Genomic DNA, 27,371 nt, shown 5'->3' on the forward strand with positions numbered 1-27,371 from the left:
ACGACAGACTCGAATGCTTACTGGAAAATCGGTACCGTAAGCGTTCCACTTCTCTTTCATTCTCTTTCTCCTTTTGTCTCCTTTCCTCTCTTGCTCGCTCGTTCTCTCTTCCTCTTACTCCTTCTTAAAAGAAAACCGCTCCGGAATCCGCGTCTTGGAATGCGAGGCGACGAGACTTGGCTTCTTAGCACGAACGCAACCTGTCCACGCTATTTCCCCCACTGCGGACCTGCTGATCCTCCTAGCTCGACATGCCCATCCCCACCCTAAAGTCTGAGCGATGCAAACATGATTGCACTCACACCAATGAATATGCCATTTATTTGCTACTTCGTATGACCGAATAGATGCGTCGTTTGCCAGCGCGTCTCGGGTTCTTGTTCATTTACGTATATATACGACGCGTATGAATTTACCAGGAGTAGAAATTATTTCCCCGATTATCTATACACAAGAAAACGATATTCATATGTTGTTTTTCCATGGAATAATACAAAATATTTTTAATTGCATTTACTTCAACAATTTTTTCCTCTTTTTTTTTTTGAATTCACACACGGGACTCTGAATAAGAATTTTCGTTTTCAAAGCATGATAAATGTTAAAAAAAACTTAGGATCGATCGAGGACATCGAATGTAGGCAACATTTTGACAAGAAACGATGTAAAGTTCCTACTTAAAATACGAAGGTTCTGCCGAGCACAAATGGAATCTGTCCACGCTATTTCCTCTATCATCTCTCCTACCCGTTTCCCCTTCACCTCCTTTTCTACGCTCTTCTACCTGGTATAAGTGCTCGTACACCAACGCTCGTACGCCTGTATCTATATTTGCCGGATCCCCGTCTAAGGTGTGTGGATACTAATACTTTACCGGCTATTGTAAGTACATACAACACGGTTTTACTTATTTACCCTACACATGTGCACTTGATATGTGTAGATACAGCACGCGTCTTATTTACCGAGCGATAAAGAGAGGAAGACTGATCCAGAGAAAAAGAGAAACAGAGAGATAGCGCCGCGACACGAGCTATTTTTCAAACTCAATGCACGTCTAAGCGATGATCAGTTTTAGCGACGAAACGAGCATTTGGTGAAAAAAAATATATCTATGAACAGCTCGAGAATAGTTGGATATAATCTATGACGAATTCTTTTAAAACTATCGCTATTCTGCTTTCTTCTCTTTTTTCGAAGCAAAGGGTAAAAATCCCAAAACATCAGCGACAATTAATTTTAATCGCTAAAAATAAAAACACGAATCCAACGATACCGAGTACTTACAAACGTATCAGTTTATCCCCTCGATTTCTCAAGTGAAAACGAGTGAATTTTGATGTCGACTATATAAAACAAAGATGAATTTCATTAGAGATCGCCTCTGTGCTTCACTTCACTGTTACAGTACACGAGAATAGGCGCGATCACAAACAGAAATTCTGAAATCTTTTGCTTCCGTGAACAGTGCGACATACGTTGTGAATACACGCACGAGAAACATACCCCTCCGCCGCCGTTTCGCATTGTCGAGCATACAGGCCACGTTCTGTTTTCTTGTGCACAGTCGCAACACCACGGATCATTCCCTAGGAATAAAGTCGTTCACAAGATCGTGCCAAGAAACACTACCAAGAAACCGATCGTTATTTGTGAACATTCACTTCGATCATGCTTAAACCGATACTTTGTTCACGTTCGTTTGTAAAGTAACGATATTACGTTGTGTCGATAATTATTCAGATGTTACGAAAAATACGAATACGAATATCACATACGGTGAAAACATAAACGCGCCATCAATTATTCGTAAACGCACCGCACGCGACAGTTTCGCGATTTCTTAAAGATACATACAGCAACTCGTATGTACATGATTTCAATGATCAAAGTACTTGATCGTCTAGAAAGTAACGTTCTACATCGACGACCTTGTTCCTAGGATCTACATAGGCGTCAATCGTAACAAGCATCTATCAACACCAGAATCAAACGCAAAAGCTTTGCTTAAAATGGATAGAGGGAGCTGGCCGCAGTTGTCAACGGCGTACGTGAACAGAAGGCTGGTCGATATGGGGAAAAAAGAATACTGAAAGTGACGATTACCGAGTAGCACAATATTCATGGTACGTACCGGAAAGAACGATTACTCCTTGCGTTCCTCTTCTTTTCTATCTTGAACGAAAAAGAAGCACAATGACAGTTCACTCATGATAATCGCAGATGCGCACGACGGCCTGTCACGTGGTAAAGGGTAAAAATTACCCGTTTGCACGTGTGCGCCTACTAACGTTTGTATGCATGCTTATACACGTGAATCGCGCGTGCGAACGTACATTCATAGACGTGTGAATGTATCGCGTCGTTGAATATATGTAAACGTATATGTGTAGGTAGAGCGGTTAGGTGTGCAAAAACGTTGCAACAACACGGCGCGTGGACGGTCGCGTCTGGACTGATCGTGGGGGTCGAGCCACAGGTGTCATCAGACGGCGGCTGCTCCACCCCTCTGCCCCCACACGGCTTCCTCACCCGCCTTCAATCCCCACTCTCGTCGTTACTTTCACGCACACGTCTACTCGTGCCGGAGGAGACGCGTGCGCACATCAACCGGCTTCCTCCATCCTCTATAATCATGCAATATCATTTGCTCTACCCATGGCGCCTATGAACTGACCGAACCGCGGCACGTGCTTTGCATTCTATCTTACAAATGATATGGACAAGTTTTTCAAATTGATCTACATCGCTATTAGAATTAATAGGAACCATTAAGAACTCACCGTTTAATTATTCACAATGCGTTTAGAAATCTGTTTGAGCATCGGTAATTTGTCAGTAGCTTGAAATATTACATAAGGTGAAAATCAGTAGATAACCAAGCTATTGTGGATCGAGCATTACTTACCGTACACTGTAAGCACTTCAGAAAAGGTGGATACTTGAATTACCTCGAAAATACACACAAACTTATGGCAGAAATAGATGAAGAATTTAGGCGGGAAAATAAAGGAGGATGTTAAGTATTATTGAATATAAATGTTCGTAATTCAAATAGATATTTATTCAAAAACCAGTGTATTTCGTGGCAAAATGTATAACGTCGTTTATTGACGCAATGCTCATGACGTATTCTCACTCACCCAGTCGCACTCATACAAATTCCTCCCTCTCTGTGATTTATACTCTTTACTACTTATATGTATATATATTTTTCTTTATGTTTGCTTATAGAATATTTAATATTTTTCTCTCTATTTATCCATCATTTTTGTTTCAATTCGTATCTGTACACATAGTATCACTGAATTTATTCCTAACACAACTTGAAGAACTGTATTACATACATAAACATATGCATGAAATCAATTTGAGACTAGTCATCCGACACCAAGCGATCTTAATACCAAAATAGTAACATTTATCTGGTATCGGTAATTTACAATTGACGTGCCAAAATAAACACAATGGGGTTTTATCTACACGTATTACCATTCCTTGGTGCAAAATTGTACGTACCCATATTTTATGTATACATATTTTAAACAGTACATATAATTATTGATAATAGTTACATAATTGAACAACTTATACATTTCTTGCATATCGCGCGTAGGATCATTATACGCATTTGTATTAACAAGAATGAATGCAATGACGCTATGCGTACAATATATCATTGTAATATTAGAATTATCGATAGTCTAATTACATATACAGTATGTGATATGGGTGCTTAGCCACCGTTTCAGCTATGCGGTACGTAATTTCCCACGCACCCAAATGTTCGTTTTTATAAACGAGCTAATAATACGAGTTTTCCTTTCTAATTCGTAAAAGGAATCGCACAACAAATCACTCGTATCGATTTATTGAATTAAAATGAACAATCTGTTGTATAATTGTTTTAACGTTCCTTTGTACTATTTTTATAAAAATATTTACCGATCTTTAACAGGAGAAAGTTTGCAAGTAGAACTATTTTCTTAGTTCTTACGAAGAGAAGGAGAAACTTATCGATTTCTCGTTGCTAGCAAAGTCAAACTCGTATGATTGGCTCCAAAACAAATTGGCAACCTTTCGGTCGCCCTCGACTTCGTCGCGTGTCACTTGTGAGACTCGCACGACCGTCCTGGGAAACGGAAGGGCCACTCACTTCCTTCCTCATCCAAACGATTGTTTTCTTTTTCGCAAAAGGATTTTAAGTATGTGCAAAGTATGTGCAGATGAGAGAGAACCAGACTACGTTGCTGTGGAAATTGTTCCAAAAATCATTCCAATGCATCCAACTTCGTTAAACACGTGTAATAATAATCATAAACTATGAAAGTCAGTAAAAAATAATGAATAGTAGAAAAATCTACGTATTAGAAGCGGTTAATTTCTTTTTCTATCGCGTGAAACAAAAACATACTGTGAAAGTTGCAACAATATAAAATATATATTCGTGATTGATTAATATAATTTTTCGAAGTAGTAGTAAATAGAAAATATAGGGCATAATTATACTTCGATTGAACTGTAAACACATAAATCATGCTCTATACCATTGCTAACATTTAATGCAAATCTACGTCGCATAAGTAATTGATTTAGTCTTAAAAGTTAATGATTAAAGGGACACTCGTTATGTCCGAAAAGCCTCTTCTATATGTCATAATATATGTACTATTCAACATGATATCATTTTTTATTTATTTTTATACTTGTAATAATACTAAAATAAAATAATCTTGCGTTGTCTTCGGCTTAATTTCTGAAGAGCCACGTCGATAAAGAACCAAAAGCTACGGCCCTGTTAAGCGCCGATACATCTGTAAATTTCTAGACGAGACTGAAATTTCCATGGCGATATATCAGAAGTTTCCCAGGACGAATAATTCGATGACAAAAATTGGCCAACAAGTTTCTCTTCATTTTTCAACGAAGTTATATTTCGTGAGAGTAAATATATATATATATAAATAATTTCTACAATATGTCGTTTTATAAACACGTACAATTAAAATGTACAATTTGTCCTTCAACGCAAAAGTAAAATAAAAATTTGAAATCAAAAAGATAAAAAATGCTGGCCATTCTTTTCTGTCATCTGCTCGCTTCATTCGACGGACGCTTCTAAAATACTGCCAAAATTTCTCTACAAAAGCGAAGACCTTATGTCGGTTAAATTGCACCAATAAAGCAAATGATCTACCTTAATCATCATTTTTATTTTTAACAATACATCCCGTTAATTAGCAGCATAAAAACTTAATTCAATTATACTGTATTACTTAAGAATTTAAATTTATTGTGCAGCCTAATCAAGAGACAAAAAAATTTTAAGCCTTGCTTCCAATAGTATTGTAAGGCACATTTTCGACACGTCCCAAGTCTCTCAAGTTTTCAAGCGAGGGATGCATTTTACGGGAACGAAGCCGGGAAGCGACTCGATAGATTGGCTATTAAAGTCCCACGCTGTTATCGAGAAAAGTAGTCGCCATGCATTAAAATAAAACGAAACAAAAGATAAAGTCATTCGCCTATGTGTACTCAAAAAGTATTCTTGAAAAAACGTGTAAAAAAAGTACATGTATATTTATTTTGTTCGTTGCATTAAATGCACGACAAAACTTGCATACAACAACTTTACTGCTATTAATATATGTTCAAATCCATTGGATTTGATTGCATTCAGTTAAGAAACAATAGAAACTTATTCTGCTTCAACATTCTAAGAAACATCACGACCCATAGTGACTTTTTAGTACATCCTCGACAAATAGCGCACTACTCTTCTCGGGTAGCGACAGGAAACAACATTAGATATTGCAATAAATATGGTATAGTAAAAGCTTGGACGATGCACGCTCCGTTAGAACCTGGCTCTGATGTAAACAGCGGAGGCATCGTGTTCTCCGTAACCAAGGCGTTTAGCGTGCTTGTAGACTTCATTCGCTGCTGCAGCTAGCGGCAATGGCTGTTCTAATTGGTCGCTCATACCTAAAGAGAGTCTTAAATCTTTTTGCATGTGCTGAAGTGGTAACTGCGTTGGGAAACCGCCCTCGATGATAGCTGAAAAATTAAACCACATTGTAGATATCGTTCAATCAGATCTAAATCTCAATTACGCTCGATCGATAAAGAAAAGAAAGACCGTAATACCTTTCCCTTTGTCAAGAATGGCGGGACATGCCAATGATGTTAATTCCAATACCTCGAGGACATCCTTTTGCTGTAGACCGGCACGATCTGCTAGAGCCATACTCTCGGCTAAACCAGCAAGAGTTACACCAGCCATCAGCTGAAGCACGAGATTCATTTTAGAAGCATTTCCCACCTCTCCAAGGTAAAAACTGTTTTTGCCCATGGCTTCAAAACAAGATTGACATTCGTCGAACAGAGTTCGATCGCCAGCCGCAAGGATCACTAAAGTACCCTCTTGCGCTTGTGTTTTGCTACCCTGTACTTGGGCCTCTAAGTAACGGCCGCCCTTTGCTGTTATTGCCTCGGCGATATCTTGAGATGTTTCTGCATCTATACCAGTCATCTCCACATATCCTTTTTCTGGAGATATTTCTGTAAGCACGCCACAATTTCCAAACACCATCTAAAAAAGATTATCCATATTTTTTACATCTGTAATAACGTTAAGAAATCTTATATAACAAGGATCTGAAAGATAAGTCACGTTTTTTACTTACGTCTTTGGCAGCTTGAGGATCAGCCACACAGGAAAATGTAATATCTGCAGCGAGCACCACATCGGATGGCGTTAAACCTTGTTCTGCTCCAGCTTTTACAAAATCTGCACACTAACAGAAAAAAAAAGGTCGTTCAATGTAAATTTTCAAATTTTTTAACTTGAATTTGAAATTTTGAAAACAGATGGGACCAACCGATCGATGTCAAAGCGTGTAAATATAATTTTATGTAGAACATTCTCTTGTATAACGAAATAAGGTATTTGAGTGATGAACATTCTTGTACTTTTTTTTTTTTTATTAAAAAATTAAGGCCCTATTGTTACGGCCTTGATAAATTTTGATTTAACATCTCAACGACATCGCTCGGTGCGACATGGTACTACGAACAAAGTCTAACGATAGCGGCTCCGGTAGATGTCGCCACAACGAGCCACTCGCCATTTGCGCTGTTATTCTGGTCACGTAGGTTGTCTGAACGGCTTCGAAGCTAAACGTTTCCAAGCTTGCTTGCCACATCAGCAAACGACGCCATTGCATCATCTAAAGATATTTCCCGCATACGGCCAAAAGGTGTATCTACATATTTATTGAGATTTAAAGGATTATAAATTCGTTTAGTTATTCTCGTAACCTAGAAGGAATTATGCTCTGATGAATTTCTAGAAGTTTCGAAGCATTCCAATATGTCGAGAATGTGTGATAAATCAATAGAAACCGTTAACATCATATTATCGAAGCAACTATGAAAACATTCATCACATGTAGATGTATATACATTACGGTTTACTGACGACAAATGTGGTAATATCTGTACCTTTATTTTGTCAAATTTGACCAAAAACTGTCATATATAATACTACATTTTATGTACGAAAGAGAATTCTCTTTTAGATCTTTCAAGCGTAAGTCGACGCCATGATTTTACAACATGTAATGGCGTCATTACTCTTTGCACACGATCCATATTTTTCTATCAAATATATTTATATTGACTATTAAATCATATTTAATCGTATTAATATTACATTAGCGTAGTATATGTAATTTTTGTCTTAATTAATGTTTCTTATAGAATTTCGTATGATCATTAATGAACATAAACTCCGGTTGCTGAAAGTATATTCCTGGCATTAACGATTACGTATCTCGGCGTTTCTAGATGTGACCAGTCGTAAGTCAGTTGTGTTGTCAACAAAGAAACAAGGAACACAAGTAGTTTATTCTTTCGTTCCGGTCAATAAATAATCTTTGATTTGTGGAAGTTAAAATTTTCGAGAGTGGCCGCAATGAAGGTTCGTTTACTCTTACACCAAGGAAATAAATAATTCCGAACAAATTTGTCAGACGGCACAGAAGTAGCATCGACTATGTGAAACGAATATGAAAACTGATTTGCGTCTTCTATTGTTTCGTTGCACGTGCGCAAGAGTAATCGAGCAGGAAGTGTACATCGATCGTATTCTTGACCTGTATTATCTTACAAATCCAATTTATTTCGGCAACTACATGAAATTATTCAATTATTAATTATAATTATTATGTAAAAGCATATATGATAAGAAGATAATTTATCATTCAATTGAAGAATATATGTATATATAAATATATATAATAAATATATAAATATATAAATATATATATATATATATATATATATATATATATTCATACAGTCAAAATATCATGAAAGTATTATTTCTCTTCTATACTTATGGACGTTACATCGTACATATGATTCCAGTACGTCTCGGCGTATAGGCGATGTACTTAAACCGTAAACGATAGAGGACGACAAACACTGAATAAGCGTTGAAGAAGAAATAGAAGAAAAGAGATGTAAAAAATATTCCTGGTCAAGGAACTTTTACTTTTTCTTTCTTTTCTGTGACATATGTATTGCGAAGCGAAGGGTATATGTCCACGCGTTCTCAATTGCTTGCATCGTTGCCACGTCCACATTACAATATGAGCCCAAATTGCAAAAACTGAAAACTAAATATGTATCTAAAATAGCTTTTGTTACCAATTCTACTATTTTAAATGTATTTAATCTATGTGAATTAAAATATGCTATTAGTATAGTTGAGTAAGTTGATAAAAAATGTAAATGATTCTATTTTATAATTTTTATTTTAAATCTGAAGAGTTGTTGAAGGTAGAGATATCACTGTTTACGCTTAAACGTACCGAGGAATCATATAACAGGCTCAAGTTTATGCAGCTATACATATATGCCAATGAATAACCTTGGAGCTTCAATCAACTTGCTTACTTCTACAAAGCAAGAAATTCAACGATTTTCAAAAACGAATACCATCGATTAAAAATCCCCAAGTTTTGATAACGCGATACCATAATTTAGATAATATTCAACGCTCGCACCATAAATACATATGGATCATGTATTTTGGGTAATAATGATGTATATCACGCGTAACCGTATATAGATAGGAAAACATTCACTATTCTGCGCCATCAGCGATCATTTCAAATCTACGGAAACTCGTGGGTGGATGGTTATATACGCTAAACAGATTGCCGGTTTATTTAAACGACGGTGTGTAACGAAATACGATGGTACGCTAACTACGGAACATTCCTAGAATTCGTTTAAGTATTATTCCCGCTCGATTCATATTTCGCTAAAACTTTTATCACTCGATTCCAGATGTGCTTGGGATGATTCCAATTTAGCAACCTAGTTTTTTCCCTCGTGTATCCAAGTGGCGCGCTTTTTTTTCAAGAAATAAACTGGGTCACACGATGGCAACGAAGTGTGCGTATACACGTGTCCATCGACGAAGAGAATCGGACGAGTGAACAAGCACGAAAGCAACGTGCTAGAATATAAGTTGCAAAGGTGGCGGATGTAGACGCATACAAGCAGTGGTAGAGAGGTATAACGACCTTTGCGGCTCACAGTGAACGTGCGGAAATCATTTGTATAAAATTTCTAATCGCAAAGTTCGCGCTATTGTTAGTCGGTACGCGACGCACGATCAGGAAATAAAATGGCAACAGGAGGAGCGTGAGAACTCACGTAGAGAGAAACGATTTGTAGGTGGAAAGAACTCCCACAACGTTTCAGCAATTACATATCTCGGATAAGTTGAATAGTTGCATGCATGTTTCATGTTGCTTAATAACAAAGAATGACGAGTGTTTCATAGATCTATTTGTTATTTTATTACTTTTTTAATTATTTTGGAATTATTTTTAAAATCTCAGATGTGTCCTACACCGATTATTATTATCGGCACAATCTAACCGGAAACTCGACTAGCAATTAATTTCACCGAACCGCTGATACGACACTAGCAAGAACGAGCATGTCGAGGCTAGAGGACCAGAAAAGCGAAGTGGAAGAAGGGTACGTTTAGTAAGGGAGTAATTAGCAAGTCTCTAGGTAGGTTCTCGTGCAACTTACTGTGGAAATTCTACGGCTTGTTAAATGATGTAGTAGACAGGGTCCAAGATATTTTTGTGAATATTTTAAGAGCAACAAAAAGCTCGTAGAAACATGATATGATCTATCGTTATTAATTTAGAAACTTTTAAAAGTTCTCCTGGTTATTATTCAAGGATCCCAGTTGTCATAGATTAAGAGACAATTTTGAGGAGAAAGTTACTTAAGCTTTTAGAAAATTCTGTTATTAAGATAGACATTATGAAGATAAGATAACATTCAAAATGTCGCGATCATATCACAAACAATAGTATCTTTTTCAGATAGAAACGATACCTATCTCGATAGCTCGTGAGCCATAATACGGACAAAACGGGCGAATAAGGAGAACTTGAACGACACAGCCGTTCATTCACAGACTATATGTATCTTGGGATACGTTGTACTTGGTATTCGTACGTCCCTGATCGTTCCGATCTATATCTACTAATCCTAAAAATATTTATAAACGGTAAAATATAATACGAGCAATAAGGTACTGTTATCGAGTGCTGAACGACTGTCCATTTTACTACATTTATTTGACTTTCCAATTATGCATATACTTGCAGTCAGATGAATAATTCACCTTTTAAAAATATCAAAATCGCGGTAGACTCGTAAAGGCCAAGGGAAGGAAGGCAACGAAGGACAGAAGCGACTAAAGGAAGCTTCGAAGCGAGCCTGCGCCGTCTAACCGACACGTATAAATAAAGAGTTGGATACCTGCGAGGTTGCCAGATCCCAGTAATATTGATCCACGAACCCGACACAGCCGTCAGCCGGGGGTCATACAGAGACACGTGGCAACATCGGCCTGTTCCCAGCTGATCGAGCTCTACTCACGTCTGCTCGACGGTCGACCGTGTCTCTCCGTTCCTTGGAGTTCTCTCGCTTTCGCACGAGCCCTCCCTCTTTCTCTCATAACTAGCAACCGGCCACTTATCGCCTTGCCTCAAATCACAAGCCTTTCCTTTCTTACATCGCTGCGCTCAACCATTCTACTTTAACTCGAATATGAAGCGAATGCTTCCTTCCACTTGTTAACTATACACAGTTGCGAGCGATATTATGCAATAAAGAAAAGCGTTACGCGCCAAACGGACAAGTACACGTCGGTTTGTTCGCGAGAATAAAACATAAGAGAACCTCTAACGTATATCTTCGATTCTCCTCTGCTCCATTCTGTCTTCATCGCAGTAGACGATTTTATGCCAATTTTATACCCGGAGTCGCTACCATCCAAGTCGAAAGAACGTACTGTCCTTTAAAATAGCTGCTTCTCTTTTCTTCATCGTTACTATCCGTCCGATACCTTTTGACCCTCCTAAACACCATGTGCCAGCCAACAGTGTTACGTAACAACAGTACCCAATGTTTGATACTAATGTAATCTTTAGTTATTTAGGGATTGAGAAACCGATTCTCATAAATTCGTAAATATGTTGGAATCGATGAAATGTTTTGAATCGATGTTTTCGCGAATAAAATAATGTTCCGCTTGATATGAAGCAACAACTCTGTTTATCTCGTGCGATATTCGTGTTTCTCGTTCCGTGATAAACACGATTTATAAAAGCTTTGTAAATGCCATCAATCGACTTAAGGCATTTCCTTTGGAAGGATTCCTTCCTCCATTCTATTTATCGATGTCATTACGTAACATATTTTCAGTCGATAAATCCATATTTATTTTCCATTTATGTTATCTTCCAATAATATTGAAGAATTATTAATATTGTGTAATACAAAGATCAAGTGTCACCTTTCGCTGACGGGAAATCTTCTCTCATATTTTTTCTAATTAATTTACTATCGCAATATCGCATGAATCGTTCTCTGATAATAGCACTTGGAAATAATAAAAGAACTTTACGTTTCTTCCAGCTGAAGAAATTATATAATGGAAACTAACCAGAGACTTAAGAGAGTAGGATAAGAAACGAAATGGCCCTACCCCTACAGTTCCCTCCCTTGGCCATGACCGACGAGAAAGAGAGAGAGAGAAAGAGAGAGACAAAGAGTGTTGTGTGTATGTGTGTGTGTGAGAAGTCTTCGCGCAAGCTATAGAAGTTTAGCAATCAAGGTCAAATTCAATCTCGTTACGACTATGCACACAAATCAAGTTTCGAAACAAATTACGAAAACGATCTACAAGGTGTCGCACGAATTACGCAATCCCTATTAGTTCTGATTCAAGCTTAGGGCATAATTCAATCAAACATTTGCCAAACTCACTTCGCTTTGCCATACTTCATTGTGATAAAGCATTCCGTAATTTGTGACCTTGTTAAATTCTGTTTACGAGACACAAAGAGGTGAAATTTGAAGTTGAAGCAAAAAAAATAAAAAACGAAGTGAGAGAAGGAGAGGGAAGCCAAGGTAATCAAATATAATATACACAAATTGAGGCTTATCTAACATATCTGTAACTGGAGAATATGATAGAACTGTAGTTTCAAGCATTTATTATCGTGTCGATTACGCACATAAGCATATATGACACTCAACTTCTAAATGCGTCATTAATATCGTTTATGCGAGCGAGTTTGTTTGCTCAAAGTTTTTTTTCATGCGCATCAATAGCGTATTATATATGTACATTTAAATTTATATTTTTTGCTAATTTTAGAACACTGTGTATCTAGGTTGTGATATTGTTATTAGTGACATTTCTTGCGTTACTACACTACGGTTAATTTGAATACCTTTGATATCCATAAACGCGAAAAAGAATTTGCTACAGATATAGGATTAGCATGCGATTGTTCAATCTACCCGAAGACCGTTCTCTAATGGCTAAATTACATCATACTTCTCTCTCTCTCTACCCTATGCTTTTCTTCTTTACATGACGTAGAAAACTCGCTCTTATTGAGCCCTATTCAAAATTGAACGTTAGCTACCGCTGACGGAGCTATCATACCAAGGTCAATCTGGCAATTGTACACATGAACGGTTTAAACAAGTGATTTACAGGTGTGCGGTGGTTTTATTACGATAACGATTTTCGCATACTTCTGCTCTTTGCTCTAAAATGATTAGTTTTCTTGATAAAATGGAACTAGAAACTTAACGATACTTTGCACGATATCATCAATCGAAATGTGCATTGTCAGTACGTGCGACAATTTGCAACAAATAGTTGAAGTAATGACAAATCGTTTTGTCAAGGTAATTAAAAATAATAAGTATATACTTAGCAAAGGAAAGAACAGATTTCTACTATATGTAATTTCAGGTTACGTAAATGATGAGTAGTTTCTAGAAGAAAAAGTCCGATTTTTAGCAAAAAGTATCGGTGTTGTAGAAATCTGAAAGTCACCTCTGTTTTATAAATAAAGTGCTATATTTTTCCTATGGTATAGAGTAGACAGTGTTCAATAAACGTTCAGTCAAATATTTTTCTTCGAGCATTCTCTCAGTTGGAGCACTTTCGTCTCATATTTGCGTATCATTTTAACTGAACGCAATTGGTACGCAAACAGACACGCTTTCGAATGATCTTTGTAATCGTGAAAATAACAATTATACTGCAAGTACATAACGATGTTCTTGCATCGAGTAAAAACTGGGATCACAGATGTATACTAGATCGGTGTCACACGATAACCGAAACGATGCTTGTAAGATTCCAGGTGAAACTAATATCACGAATCTTATAATACTATATATAAAAAAAAAAAAAAAATGGTCTTTAATCAAGAAAAAGAAGCGTTTCGTTCCACGGTCTACTTGTATGCGTTAATTTCTATGTTACCCGGAAACGAACGTGAGACTCATACCTCATTGTGATTTCATTGAAGTTTCCAATTAGAATATCAAATATTTTCTGAATACTGAAACTGAATACCAAACTGAACTACAGACAACACGCGAAAAGACGAAGGAAATCGTATCGCACGTTACGAAATACAAATTTCATGAGAAAGAATTTGAAGTTTTTTCGTTCGAGCAAAGGTAGTAGTGACGTTGTTCATCAGAGTGAAAAGATGGCAGATAAAAATGTGCTAATTAATGAGCAGAAGAAGAATACTTAACGAAACCATAGAAGAACGTATGTAGTAGAAAACACGTGATAAATAATACGACTATAAAAGTACGTATCCGAATAGATGTAGTTGAGAATAGATAGAGAGAAATAATCCTGGTATGGCTAGCGAGGATGTGGGGACAATGGGCAGGAATCGGGCTAAGGGGCTGTGTCTGGTTGTGATCGGGTTCCCCTGATGGGGCGGTTCGTTGAGCGCGGTGCAGAGCGGTGAGGTAGGTTTCGCGTCGGCGCGGTTCTTGGAGCTCGCAACGTTGCCGGTTTTCCGAGACGATGGTTACCACGAGGAGCAGCCAGAGTCGAACGAATCTTTCACAGTCAGTTTTTGCCTTTGATAGGCGGCGGACGACGCTAGACGTGTCGCGATGCACGAGTGTGTCATGTGACATACGAAACAACAGTAGAACCTTTGCGTTGCTGCTGCAAAGTTTGACAGGGCCGGCACGTAGAAACAGATACAGTAACTACACGCGAAGAAATAGAAAAAGAAAAAAAAAAAAAGAAAAGAAAAAAGAAAACGCAACGGAAAACAGCGTGTTATGTGTGTGTGTGTGTGTGTGCGTGCGTGCGTGTGTGCGTGTATGTGTGGCTCGTTTGAATGTGTTATCCATTTATATGCGTAGCTGGGCGCGCGCGAGTGTTTCCATAGCTGTATAGTTAGCTGTGTGCAACGGTTATTGTATGCTGGCGGATTACCTTCCCGTCCAATTTCGGAACTCTGCAAGTCGTTCCATTAGAGCGCGCACAATTATGTTACCGGCTCGACACGGCAATAGCAGCAACACCACTGCCGCCACCATCAACAAATCCAGTAATTTCAGTATCTCCATAAGACACTGGGCCGGATTTTTTGCGAACGGTTAAGGATACACTACCAGTTAGCTCGTCGCTATCTCAGAGCCGAGACACTCGGTGCTTCGTGGCTTGTCCATGATCCTCGCTTAGGTACGTAACACAATAGAGAACATACAAATAGAGAAAGAAAAGAGAAAAGAGCAGAGAGAACAATCTAAAAAGAAAGGAACGAATAATATCATGTATGTAATAAACACGTTTCATATATTTTTGCAAAAGCATGTGTAACGCGTGCGGAAATCTCGTAAAGAAATGACAATGTACGCTTTTACGTTAACAGACCTCCTTCTCTTCTTGAGAAACTATAAATAATAATCATTGAACGTGTATATCCGCTATTACTTGCCGATTCGAAAATAACGCAGAATTTTAAACGAGTTTAACAGAAGAGCATTAAAGTCGATCGATTGGTAAAACTTTGGATTTCGCGAAGATACATCAGGACATGGGAATTCTTGGTTGTATGCGTGGAAATCGTCATATTACAGGTCATAGGAATGAGGGAGCGAGTTTTCACGTGGGACTCGTGGTGGTGGTTAATAGTCCTTCTCATTGCGGTGCACGTTACGGATACGCAGGACGCAACGTTCGTTACGGAAAAAGCGTCGCCGTCCTCGCGTGTAGAATGTGCCACGGGTTGCGAGTGCTTGGACAATGGAAAAAGCCTACTGTGCCGGGAACGAAACTTCCTTGGACTCGGTCTGTCCAGGCAAGTCACCAATGTCGTGTTGAGAAACGTCGGAGCCGCTACCATACCCGTTTCCGCCCTCGAGCCAGCGATTCGTCTCAAGAGTCTCGCCTGGACTTCGAGTGGAATCGAGAGGATAGAACCTGGCGCATTCCTCGCGACAACGTTCCTCGCGCGTCTCAACTTAGGTGACAATAGGCTGACGGAATTACCGTCAGACGTCTTCCATCCGCTGCAACAACTACAGTACCTGAATCTCACCGGAAACCGGTTGACCACACTCCCGCGAGCATCATTCCAGGGTTTAGATTGGCTCGAGGAAATCGACTTGTCACGCAATCGACTCTCAGTACTTCCCTATCAAGTGTTCGCTTTATCCAAGTCTTTGGCACGGTTGGATCTTTCCGGTAATTTGTTGGTATCCTTGCCGGATCACAGTTTCAGGCCCAACAAAAATCTCCAGGAACTCGTCCTGTCCGCCAACAGACTCACCAAACTTCCACCCCGTTTATTTTCCGGCTTGAATCAATTGAAGATCTTGGAGCTGGCCGATAACGAGATCGATATAGTTCCGCGCGGCCTGTTCGCCGATCTCGTATCGTTGCAGCACCTCGATCTTTCTGGGAATCCTATCACGCGTTTGACAAGCATCACGTTCCACAGCCTGTCCAATTTAAGATGGCTCAGCTTGAAGAATCTACCGGTCACGGTGCTTCCATACGATGTATGGAGACCAGTGAGGAAACTACGCACTCTATTGCTTTCCGGAACAAGACTGGAGGCCCTTCGTAACGAAGACTTGAAAGGATTAGATAAATTAGAGACATTGGAAGTGAATAACAGCCCGTTACGCGAGATCTCTCGATGTACCCTGGATCGTACACCGGCACTACGTAAAATCGATCTACGCGATAGCAATTTGACCTTCCTACCGGCGAACGTGGCACAGCTATCGTTTCTGAGCGAGCTACAGCTGCAAGGGAACCCATGGGCCTGCGATTGCCGTATGTTCTGGTTCGTAAAGTGGGCCGAAAGCAAGGAGCACCTGCGAACCGTTTTTCAGAGTGGATTTCGCTGCGGCGACGAAATCGACGGTACTGCCGATATCCTTCAAACCCTTCGTTACTTGAAATGCGCACCGCCAAATCTGATATACGCTACGCCCACGCAGCAACATCTTTTATTAAATCCTGTGCTACTCGAATGTGAATTCAATGGCAATCCCACACCGTCATTAACATGGGTTACGCCGACGCTTCAGGTACTGCATTGGAATCCTGATCCAGCATTTCCCGACGCTTTTGTCGAACATCCTTCCGTACACGGATGGGAACAAAGTGTACCGTTTGTTGACGATGGTCGCATACGCATCCTCGAGAATGGATCTTTGTACATAGCGACGTTACTCAGGCAGGATGTTGGACAATACAAGTGTTACGCGGTGAATCCGATTGCCAATGCCACCACCTATATTAGTTTGCAGATGAATCCAATAACATTAAACAGAATCAGGATCATGAGCATATTGGTGGGCGCTGCCAGTGCGACGGCCTTTCTTCTCCTAACGCTTCTCTTGCAACTGCTTCGTTATCTTTTGCTGAAGTAAGTATTTTCTCCCGTTTCAGTGCAATTCAACACCGATTGTTATTATCGCTCGATGCATAAGCGGCATTGCGTTCGAAAATAATAACGCGCAGGTGTGCATCACCTGTGCTAGCTTCGTTACCTCGCGTACCTAGTCGATACTTTTTTTCTCCTCTGCCTTGTAAAATATATAAACGCATTGTATTCGATATATTCAATTGTAACTGCGAATTCGTGTGAAACTGATATCGTTCGCGAATTATGCAATTTCTGTCGCTGTATATAAAATCGTTCGTTTCCTCTCGTTTCAGATGCGGCTGTCTAAACTGGTGTATGTGCTGTGGACGGGTGGGTTCCACACCTAGAGCAAAGCAAATTTACCAAATGTTGGATAATATCGAGCAATACAAGAGTCAGCAACTCGAGAGACTACGCGAGAATTACACTCAACAAGTGCATAGAATAAAAGAGAACTGTGCTCAACAAGTAGAATGGATTCGAGACAGCTACGAAGGTCAAATGAGACACATTAGAGACATACGGGACTACGGAACGAGCCACCTTACGGCTCTCAGAGACCAGTATTATGATCAGGTAATGAAACATTTACCGGAAAGTTCGTTATTCAACGTAGAATTATTAAATGTCCTCCTCCTCCTCCTCCTCGCATTCGCGTAACACCATTAGAGATTACTTTGTAACAAAGTTATACGAGTTCGTCAAGCTTTAAATAATTTCCACAAAGAACGAGAAATATGTCGAAGGAAAGATCAGACGTCATGGCGTGCGAACGTTTCACAATGTTGTTTTTCTGATCTCGAAACAGGTGAGGAAAGTACGGGATTACTCGACGAGTCAGCTCAATTGGGTGCGAGAAAACTATGTCTTCCAGCGTAACAAGATAAGAAAGTTCAGCGCCCATCAGGTGCTAAGACTACGCGAGAGTTACAAGTATCAGCAGCAAACACTGAACAAGGTACTAGAGAATCTACCGAACTTGTATTTCGATAATTGCCGGAGCGGCTCTTGCGGAAAGAGCGATTCGATGGTATTTGATACGAAAGACGATGGACCGATCCGTATAGATACTTACTTCAAGGCAAAGATCGACGATCTGGCGAACGGCGTTAGTTTGGAGGATGTGAACAGCGAATATTACACGCCAACGGAACTTTCGTCGACCAGTCCTCATGGAAATGTAATGGAGGGGATCCATATAAACTACATCGAGGAGATGGGCCCACCGATTCGATTTGATCCGTTGTACAATGTATCACCGCATTCGATAATTCTGCACAGTATCGACGAGGACGGAAGCTCACTGTCGGTGTACAAAGATGCAGACAATGCCAAGTCAGTTTTCAAAGGCTTGAGCAGCGAAGTCTTAGCCAAAGAGCCTAAAGAAACGCCAGAAAGTTTTGGTCTCCTTGCACCTAGCTCCAGTTTGCCTGACCTACCGCGTGAAACCAAACTTTAGACGAATTTGACGACAAGTGTTAACACAAAAGGGTACTAACCTTTCTTTATATAGCAAGATTACAATTAAGACGAGAATGTACTGCCACTGGATCATTATGTGAGAAAAATATAAAGAAGTGCCTCTACATCGGTAAGTGAGACTGTATTCGCAAGAACGAACGGTGGTATCTTTCTCTATCGTGGGACTTCTTCAAATCCGATTGTTCTTTATTCGTCTTTTAAAATGTCTTTTTTGCTCCCTTAAAAATACTTCAAAACAAAGATATACCTCGATGAACGATAAGAGAAGAACGCCTACGAGTATCAAAGGCTGCGAGTGTCCCTTTGCCAACATCGATCAAGCCAATGATTGTGCGTGCGTGAGTGTCGTTTAAGGAGAACTAAAGAAAAGACAAGAAACAAAAAAAAAAAAAAAAAAAAAGAAGTCGCGGACAGTTGCCAAGGATTTTTCTGTGATTCGATCGATGACCTTGTAATCTGTCCGCCCTTACACTTTGTGCTTTTTATCATTGTTGTTATCACCGCTCGGCACAAACGATAACAATCGACGACCGTTAGACAAAGAAAACGCTGGAAAGAAACGCAAGATGTCATAGTGTTACTGCCAACCCTGCCGTAAGCCAATTTCAAAATAAAAAGCTAAAGCTCACAAAACAAATTGAGAAAGCAAAAAAGGAAGATAAAAGAAGGAAGAGACAGAACTGACGCGTGTATAAACGGGTCCGTACTAATTTTCGCCTAATTGTCAATTTCACCCGAAGGTCAACGATTTTGAAGAAATCGATCGATTCACTTTTATTCTTCTGTAAATAAATGTGCGTGTGACTTTATCAGTTTGCGGAGACGTGTGACTACAATTTTTATGAAAGATTGAACTCAGTACCGGTATACACGATCGCTGAAGATTATTCGCTGATCGAAGTCCGACGAAACCGATACACTGTTTTTTATTCCGTCTAGATTACATACTCTTCTTTCCTTTTTTCTTTTCGCTTTCTATTTCGGAAAATTCGAGTGTCCAGACATTGGAACGCATGTTATCCTTTTCTTACTTTTCCAATGTCCGCGGATATTTTATCTCTTTAAACCTATCCCCTATTCGGTAAAATACAAATTGTTCGAAATATAGAAATATATGATAATTTAACAGAAAAAAAAGAATCTATCTTTATCGAGAACAACACAAATACATGTACTTAATTAAATATCATCAATAACACAGTTGTACCAATCGTTCCGAAAAGAAAAACTTTCGAGGAGTATCAAAGAAGATAATAAGTGACATTTCTAAATTCTCTTATCCAATCAAGCTTCTGTTACCACGATCCAACTGATACAAACACGTACAAAAAATTCTAGCAGATCTATAACGAAAATAGCCTTTTCTTAAATATCATACTCTATATTTTTATATTATCTCGCGTCTCTCCTCTTTAATGTGAAACGTGAACTGAATTTTAAATATCTAATTAAATTATACCGAGTTAACGATTTTACCTCGATTTTAATTATAAAGAGATTATAAAAAATTTGAGGATCCACATTTCAGATATTTGATTATTCGGGTACACTAACTAAAGTGGTTACGACGAGATAGATCTCTAACCACAAGCGTTAGATAGAAGAATATTCTAATCACGATAATCATAATCAGCTCGAGAACGGCCCTATTATAGGCTTCGAACATCAATCAGACCACTCCTTTTTCTTCGTCTGCTTTTCTATGTGCAAAATCCAAACGATATCGATCGCGGAAAAAAAAAAGAACCGAGCATAGTTAGATTCTCATCATTGGTACGATGTTTTAAATAAGCTTATTAGATAATGCATGTTCTATGGGCTGTTGTACCTCCCTGACAATGTTTTACTCTAATTGGAGAAACTTGGAGAGATAGATCTGTAATCTTTTGTATATCCAGAGAACCGTTCGTTATTATCTATTCCGTGTCCCCTACTTTATCTATGTGATTAAAGAAACAAAGAAAAGAATAATACAATTATAAAATCTATCAATGTATTTGAAAGTTATAAAAAATTATTTTTTCAATCGTATAAACGATTACCTCCTTTTTCGTACGCATGCCATAAAGTGGTTCGAACGTATATGTACATCGAATTATTAATTCTTGAGTCGTTAGGAATATGCAAATCTTTTTCCCTTTTCTTTTTTTTTTTTTTTTTTTTTAGAATAAAATACGCTTAGTTTGAAACGGAAAGGTAGAATTGAATTTTTTCCCTGCCATTAGATACAAAAAGTGTCTAAAGGTCATCCCAATTATTTTTTAAATTCACACTAAATTTATCTTGCGTTGTATTCTAAAGTGGATTCAATTGACTGTATATGATCGCAAATCAACCCTTCCAAAGGCACGGTAGTCATAAATTTGCCACCGTTTTCCGCGCCGAGAAGCGGTTCTCAAACGTTACAGTTTGACGCTGTACCGTTAATTCAACCGAAGAAATTAATATCACGCGTGCTATTCAATTTACTGAATTTCACTTTAGAATTTCTAACAGAACTGTGATGATAAAACTATACGATGCCGCAAAAGGGAATTTCATTCTGTTACCAGAGTTCTCTTGTACAATAATTTATCAACTAATAACATTAGTAAATCGACAAGTTACAAATCGTGGATTATAAACGTCCTCCTTTACAATTTCATAATTTTTGTTCGCAAACGATAATCGGATAACTATAAGATAGGTTTTTCAAATTCACTTGTAAAATTCACGTTACTATAAAAATATGTCGCTGTCGTACAAAGATATTTATTAACATTAGTAACTCGTAACTTGTCAAATTTCACTGATAATATTAGTTCAATCGTGCAAAATAATCCAGGTTACTCCTTCCGATACAAAACGACTTTCCTGTAACGAATCACGTTCGATAACTGAAAAGATGATCGGACGCGTATACGTAATCAAACTTGATGTATATATTGTAAGTTTAATGCGTAGAAAATGCTGCGCGCATGCAATCCCGTTTCTTAAGCGGTAGAACTCGCAGTTCGTGGTAATATATGTACGTTGAAACGCAAGAGATCCTGATTTTCTTTCTTTTCAAATCTTTTCCCTCTCTTCGGTGCGTTGAATCGCCCCTCGCGGCCCCCACCACACGCGTTGCATGCCGGCGAAACGAATAAGACAACTAGCTAACGCATGTAACGGTGCTCCGCCGTTATTTTTGGAACGCTTCAGCGACTTGAAGGAGATAAAATTTTATCATCCCTCGAAAACCGGGACGCGACAGAACGCGGCAAAAAGTATACATCGCGGAATACAAGGCATCGTGCTCGAGCAAGAAACTGCTGCTACCGTGAATGACGCTGCGGGAAAATAGATTCGAGTCGCGTCTCATGCGTCTCGGAACGAAGGAAAGCAAACCGATTAGGTGATTGGTGTGGCCGACGTGGATCTTAGCGGTGGTATGGTAACGTGCCACACGCGAGTCGGTTTTTAATTGCCCTTTCCGTATACCGATGCGCGCGTGCGCCGTCATATTATAATTACATTACGTTTCATATGAAAAGTATCGTGTCACTGGAATCTCGTGGCAACGTTGTAATAAACTTGTCATCGTAACATTTCGACAGTTTGTCACCTACGTTATCTAGACATTTTCGTTATCAAAAAAAAACCGGTTTGAACGAAATCTAGTTTACATTATACATCGACGTATAATGTTAATTTTTCAAGGCGAAGATCAATATTCCTATTATTAAAAAGGCTTTTCCCGTAGAAAATTTCATCCAACTTCGATATTGTATGTACATGTTAAAATTTCACTTGTTATCTTCGAATAATTATTCGCTAAAGCGCACGCGATCAAAACCTGTACGAACGTACGTCAAATATATCTGTAAGATCGGGAAATCGAAGAAAAGTTAGTTCTATGCGATGAAAGTCTGAATGTTTCTCTTTTAAGCAAAATGTCGTAATACGAAATAACGAAGACTTAATTACGTGCTTTGAAGATTTGCCCAAACGAAATTACGTTAGGTACCGCTAAAAGTTGTTCCTTAAACGTTTATTTTCGACGATGGAATCGGAATTTATACGTCGTATCTATCGATCCAAGGAACTGATCATAGGATTATCCATTAATCGTTAAACACTAATTAACGTTCTTAGATATACAAATTAGGTGGCTACAGATGTACTTCATCAGAACAATCACTCGTCAAAAATAGGCTGTGGAATACCACGAGATGATTCGTTCCACGATACGTACTATGTGTAGCAAAATGAAAGATAATGTAAATCGCGCGCGTGCACTATATTTTGTTATATTAAATATTCAAATTGCGCGTAGTTTTTCAATGAACAAAAGTTCCTGCTATGAAAATACGATTTCGCGGTCTTTTGAGTGCTTTTGGTAGTTTGTATCTTTTTTTGCATTTTTTATGCCTGCTACTAAAAACACGTGTTACGAATGCCAATAAGAATTTGTGGAATATTTATTTTTGGAAAAATAACACTTGTAGAACAAAAATTAGAACATTTTCTTGAAAAAAAAAAAAAAAAGAAAAAATTACTTCCACTCTCTTGTTCCTGTATATTTATATATATTCCTTCCTTTTTTACACTTAAATCAAAGAAATTACAAATCACCAGGAATATATATATATATTTTTTCAATATTATGGATTTCGTAACGATAAAATGCAAAGGAAGAAGTCCCAAAAATGTTTCAACTGATACATATCCCACTTCTTCCATCGTATATCACGCGATAGTCAGAGTTATTGAATTACTTTACAATTCAAATAAGTAGGTACCTGTGCCCCTGCAGAATTTTTCATTTTTCGCCTGATAAATAATTTAGTTTTTTGTTACCATCTTAATGTTTGTTTTCAATGACAACTTAAGTAGTTTTAACCATAAGCTGAACATGCAGCATGATCAATAAACGAGATTGTTTATCAAAATATCTTCTTTTTCTTTTTTCCCTAACTTCCACAAAATCATTTAAACATTTTATTGAAAAAAGAAACATCATTCGCGAAATTTTTCATGGCAGAATTCAAATTGTCAAAGCAATAACATTTTGTTAATTGAAGGTAGGATACGAAGTAGGAAAAATGAAAGACGGCCATGTCATTCTTGCTGACAATGCAACAATAAAATTGATAGCGAAGACCGTGTTATGAATTTGTATAAAATTAGATACATTCAGATCATATATATCCTGCCGAAAAATGAAATTTCAATTTTTTCTGAATGCAAATTCAAATTTTATGTAATTATATGGCTGTTTGAAATTTAATGTATTTCAAAATAAAAAAGTATATCAAATATATCTATTTTCCAATTGGTAAAAATTAATTAATATCTTTTATTATTTTCATTGCCTATTGTTCGTATTCAATTTACCGCGTTAAAATAAAATTAATCTTATAAATTAGCTTTAATAATTTATATGAAATGTGACCTCTTTTTTTATAATTATGAAGATATCACTTACGACAATAAAACAACCATATTGCAATTGTAATTGCATTACAACATAAATAAAATGAATTGCACATACCTTTTCCTGCGTCCGATTCCATACAATCACGCTGTGTCCACTGTTGATTAGGTTTTTTACAATACCACTTCCCATGATTCCCAAACCAAGGAACCCAAATTTCAAGTTTGAAGGAAGGATGTTTTTTTCTTTAAGTGTTTGCGACAATGTTTCCACGTCCAAAGGAGGTGTCACCTATTGTATTAAGTAATAACATATTAACAATTAACATAATTTCAAGTACCTATGTAACAGTAAACTACATTTCGAGGTTAAAAAATAAGAATAAGTAAACATAACCATCTTCTTTAAATTGAAAAAACATTAAAATTCCTTTAAGATATTAACAAAATTTAAACACAAAACAAATTACTTTGAAATACAACTTAGAATTTGACTGTAATACGTTTTTTACAGTTTTCATAATATAATATAGCTTTACAAATACAAAGATAATGATGAAAATGATTCATGTATGATTAAAAAATTACATTACTTCATAAAAATAAAATTTTTCTTGATTGAAAATCTGGAATTTGTGTTAAATAATACTAGTTTTATATCGATGGAAAGGAATTAAAGAAGGCATAATATTGTTGTTGTTTATTTATTTACATGAATGGGTAAAAGTTGTTGGAATTTAGTGCTCTAAAAGACACAAGTTCCTGTTCCTAGTGAATATTCGATTAAAAATATTTACTATTATAATTTAATCTTTTTCGAATCAAGAATAGTTAAACAATATCATAAGAGAAAACTTCTTAAAAAAAAATATACTTTTGTATATGTCAATCGTGGAATAATAAAGTAAAATATACTTACAGGTCTAGCAATATTCGCTGGCCTGTTAAGGAGAGTTGATCCTGATTTTCTGAGAGGAGTAGAATGATTTAACGCAGGACTAATGCTGCCAACTCTATTACTATTACTTGTACTTGATTCTCTCCGTTGCTTTTTGGCTGGACGACGGGCATCACTTGCACCAGAGTCCAATCTTTTAGTTTTTGGTGTTTCCTAAACCAATGATTTCGTGTCATATTTTGTACTGCATATTAATTCCAGAATATGACGCTTTATATTCATATTAATAGCATGATTTATTAAATTTCTTTTGTAATTTCAATGTATCAAAATGCATATATTTTAATTCGATTGTTTGTTATAACATGTAATATAAATCTAACCTTACGAGGTTTAGATGTTTTTACTATATTTTTCTTCTCAGATATGCTTTCTTCTTTAAGTCTGTCGAACAAAGAGTCTGGATCTAAGCCATCTTCAAACACCTAGAGCAAATAATACTATAATGAATGGTATATAGCTAATAATTCTTTATAACATTTTTTTTAATATACTGTAGTAAGCAATAATAGTTATAAGATATTTATAAAACATATCATATTTTTATAAATTTCACTATATCATATATATCACAGAAACATGTACATTAAACAGTTTTCATCTTATTCATATAGCTTACCTCTCCATTAGCAATAAATTCCTCTATTGCTTCTACTGCATCTTTAAATGCACCAGATTTACTAGACTTTACCAAAGTATCTTTGTATTCAAGATACGGTTTTATATTAGATTCTTCTATCCATGCGCTACAATAAATATTTATGTAAGTTTCAAAAGTTAATATATTACAAAACATGAAAAATAAGTAACTTCGTCCAAACTTACTAATTATTTGTTCCAAAGAAGAAAATACATTGAACCGGCCCCTTTTTAGTATTTGTTGGTTTCTTCAAATCCTTTGAAGGATTAGACACCTTAAGATGTCATGGAGAAATTAGTATTTAGAATAAAAATGATTGGTATAAAAACATATTCTCCATATTCGGTAACAAAATAAAAGTACAACATCATATTTATAAATAACAATATTAATAATACACATAAATCTGTATCTCGTGTGTATTATATTTCATGTTTTATAATAAACAATTAAATGTTATAAACATAAAAATGCAAATGTAAATAAAATATATATTGCTTTATTCGTCATAGTAATGTACTTGTTTAATCAAATTAAATATTTGCAGATACGTAAATTTTAAATGTGTCAGTATTTTTCATTTAAATAATTTAAATATAAATACTGGATAAATACTACATGTTGAATATAATTTAAACGATGATATACAATATACATAAACTACATATAAAATAGAAGCAAATAATAAATAGATTATTACGAATAGACATATAATTTATAATCAATTATATGATTTGCTCAATTTGCAAATGAAGAAAATCATAATTAGCGCGCGAATATTTTAGAGGGGCTGATCTTGCAATAAAACCAAATTATCTGTTTCTAATGAGAAAAGATATAATTTAAACAATAACTTCTTGGATATACGTAATGTAAACATGAAATTCAGCTTATCTAAGAACATCATGGGTAAATAACATAATTTAGGTTATATTTTCGTAGTCTGCGCGCCAATTTGAATTTAAAGGACGGATATAGTGGGAGATATGTAATAAGAAGTAACAGGAGCATAAAATATATCAATTTATAATAGTATGGTATACAGTTAAGCGGAGCACGAAATGTTCCCGCCAAAATGATGGCCGCGTTTGACTTCGTGGCGCGTACAACCAAGCAAAGTATAGTTAATACAGAACCGTTAGTAGTTAACTCCAACTTACCCGACCAGGCCAAGGCGAAAATCCTTTCATCTTGGCCCTGAAATCCATAAAGATATCAATTATTAATCACCGCCATTTGGATTGCACTATTTTTATTGTAAACATCCATTGATTAACACATAATAAGTACACACCATACAAGATCACCCAGCTTGAATACCTCCGACATAATAAAGCTTCCCTACTGCTCTCACAATCGGCAAGCGACTGACTGAGGAGTAGAGCGTCGTTTGTGCATGACGACGTGATCCAAATACCCCCACCAACGTACATAACTCAAATGAATATCTTATTACCATTTTTGGGTTTAGTTAAACAAATAAACTGTACCAATATATATTTATCTATTATTTTGACCAAATTTAATAGCTTTGTCAAAATAATAACATTTAAATAGTATTAAC

The 27,371-nt window shown here is 37.1% G+C and overlaps 3 protein-coding genes and 2 long non-coding RNA genes across 25 annotated transcripts in view; 3 read left to right on the forward strand and 2 right to left on the reverse strand.

Annotated features, from left to right (window-relative positions):
• Positions 1–2,430, reverse strand: part of LOC122574641 (AF4/FMR2 family member lilli) — a 166,933-nt gene extending 164,503 nt beyond the window's left edge. For 7 of the 9 annotated variants that reach the window (XM_043742511.1, XM_043742481.1, XM_043742471.1 and 4 more), the window contains exon 1: positions 2,135–2,430. The gene's annotated coding sequence lies outside the window, so the exon portion shown is untranslated. Of the gene's footprint in view, positions 1–21; positions 44–1,287; positions 1,423–2,134 lie in introns of those variants that run through there. The other 2 variants (XM_043742444.1, XM_043742451.1) reach the window with 2 other exon arrangements.
• LOC122574771 lies at positions 1,576–5,202 on the forward strand. The gene is made up of 3 exons (XR_006319182.1): positions 1,576–1,865; positions 1,943–2,126; positions 2,394–5,202. It is a non-coding gene; the product is annotated as an uncharacterized LOC122574771 (long non-coding RNA).
• On the reverse strand, positions 3,043–27,204 carry LOC122574710 (putative oxidoreductase GLYR1 homolog). The gene is made up of 10 exons (XM_043742623.1): positions 27,102–27,204; positions 26,968–27,004; positions 25,993–26,081; positions 25,787–25,913; positions 25,491–25,592; positions 25,129–25,320; positions 24,328–24,501; positions 6,687–6,797; positions 6,148–6,592; positions 3,043–6,057 (listed from the first exon to the last, which is right to left on the reverse strand). The coding sequence occupies exons 1-10, from the start codon at positions 27,134–27,136 to the stop codon at positions 5,858–5,860; spliced, it is 1,512 nt and encodes a 503-aa protein (XP_043598558.1). The 5' UTR covers positions 27,137–27,204; the 3' UTR covers positions 3,043–5,857.
• LOC122574749 lies at positions 7,272–10,849 on the forward strand. Of its 12 annotated transcripts, none has more exons than XR_006319161.1 (5): positions 7,272–7,981; positions 8,431–9,266; positions 9,358–10,059; positions 10,419–10,630; positions 10,707–10,849. It is a non-coding gene; the product is annotated as an uncharacterized LOC122574749 (long non-coding RNA). The 12 variants fall into 12 exon arrangements; XR_006319180.1 differs by having other exon boundaries at positions 10,419–10,606; XR_006319172.1 differs by having other exon boundaries at positions 9,358–9,746; positions 9,918–10,059; positions 10,419–10,849.
• LOC122574698 (leucine-rich repeat and immunoglobulin-like domain-containing nogo receptor-interacting protein 2) lies at positions 14,326–23,725 on the forward strand. 2 transcript variants are annotated; one of them, XM_043742610.1, is made up of 4 exons: positions 14,326–15,130; positions 15,529–17,330; positions 17,624–17,906; positions 18,139–23,725. In XM_043742610.1, exons 2-4 carry the CDS (start codon positions 15,538–15,540, stop codon positions 18,787–18,789), a joined length of 2,727 nt encoding a protein of 908 aa, XP_043598545.1. In that variant the 5' UTR covers positions 14,326–15,130; positions 15,529–15,537; the 3' UTR covers positions 18,790–23,725. The 2 variants fall into 2 exon arrangements, with proteins under 2 accessions (XP_043598545.1, XP_043598538.1); XM_043742603.1 differs by having other exon boundaries at positions 14,326–17,330.
• Positions 27,205–27,371: the final 167 nt, after the last annotated feature.

This window comes from Bombus pyrosoma, linkage group LG2 (genome assembly GCF_014825855.1).
Source record: "Bombus pyrosoma isolate SC7728 linkage group LG2, ASM1482585v1, whole genome shotgun sequence".
In the NCBI taxonomy this organism is placed as follows: domain Eukaryota; kingdom Metazoa; phylum Arthropoda; class Insecta; order Hymenoptera; family Apidae; genus Bombus; species Bombus pyrosoma.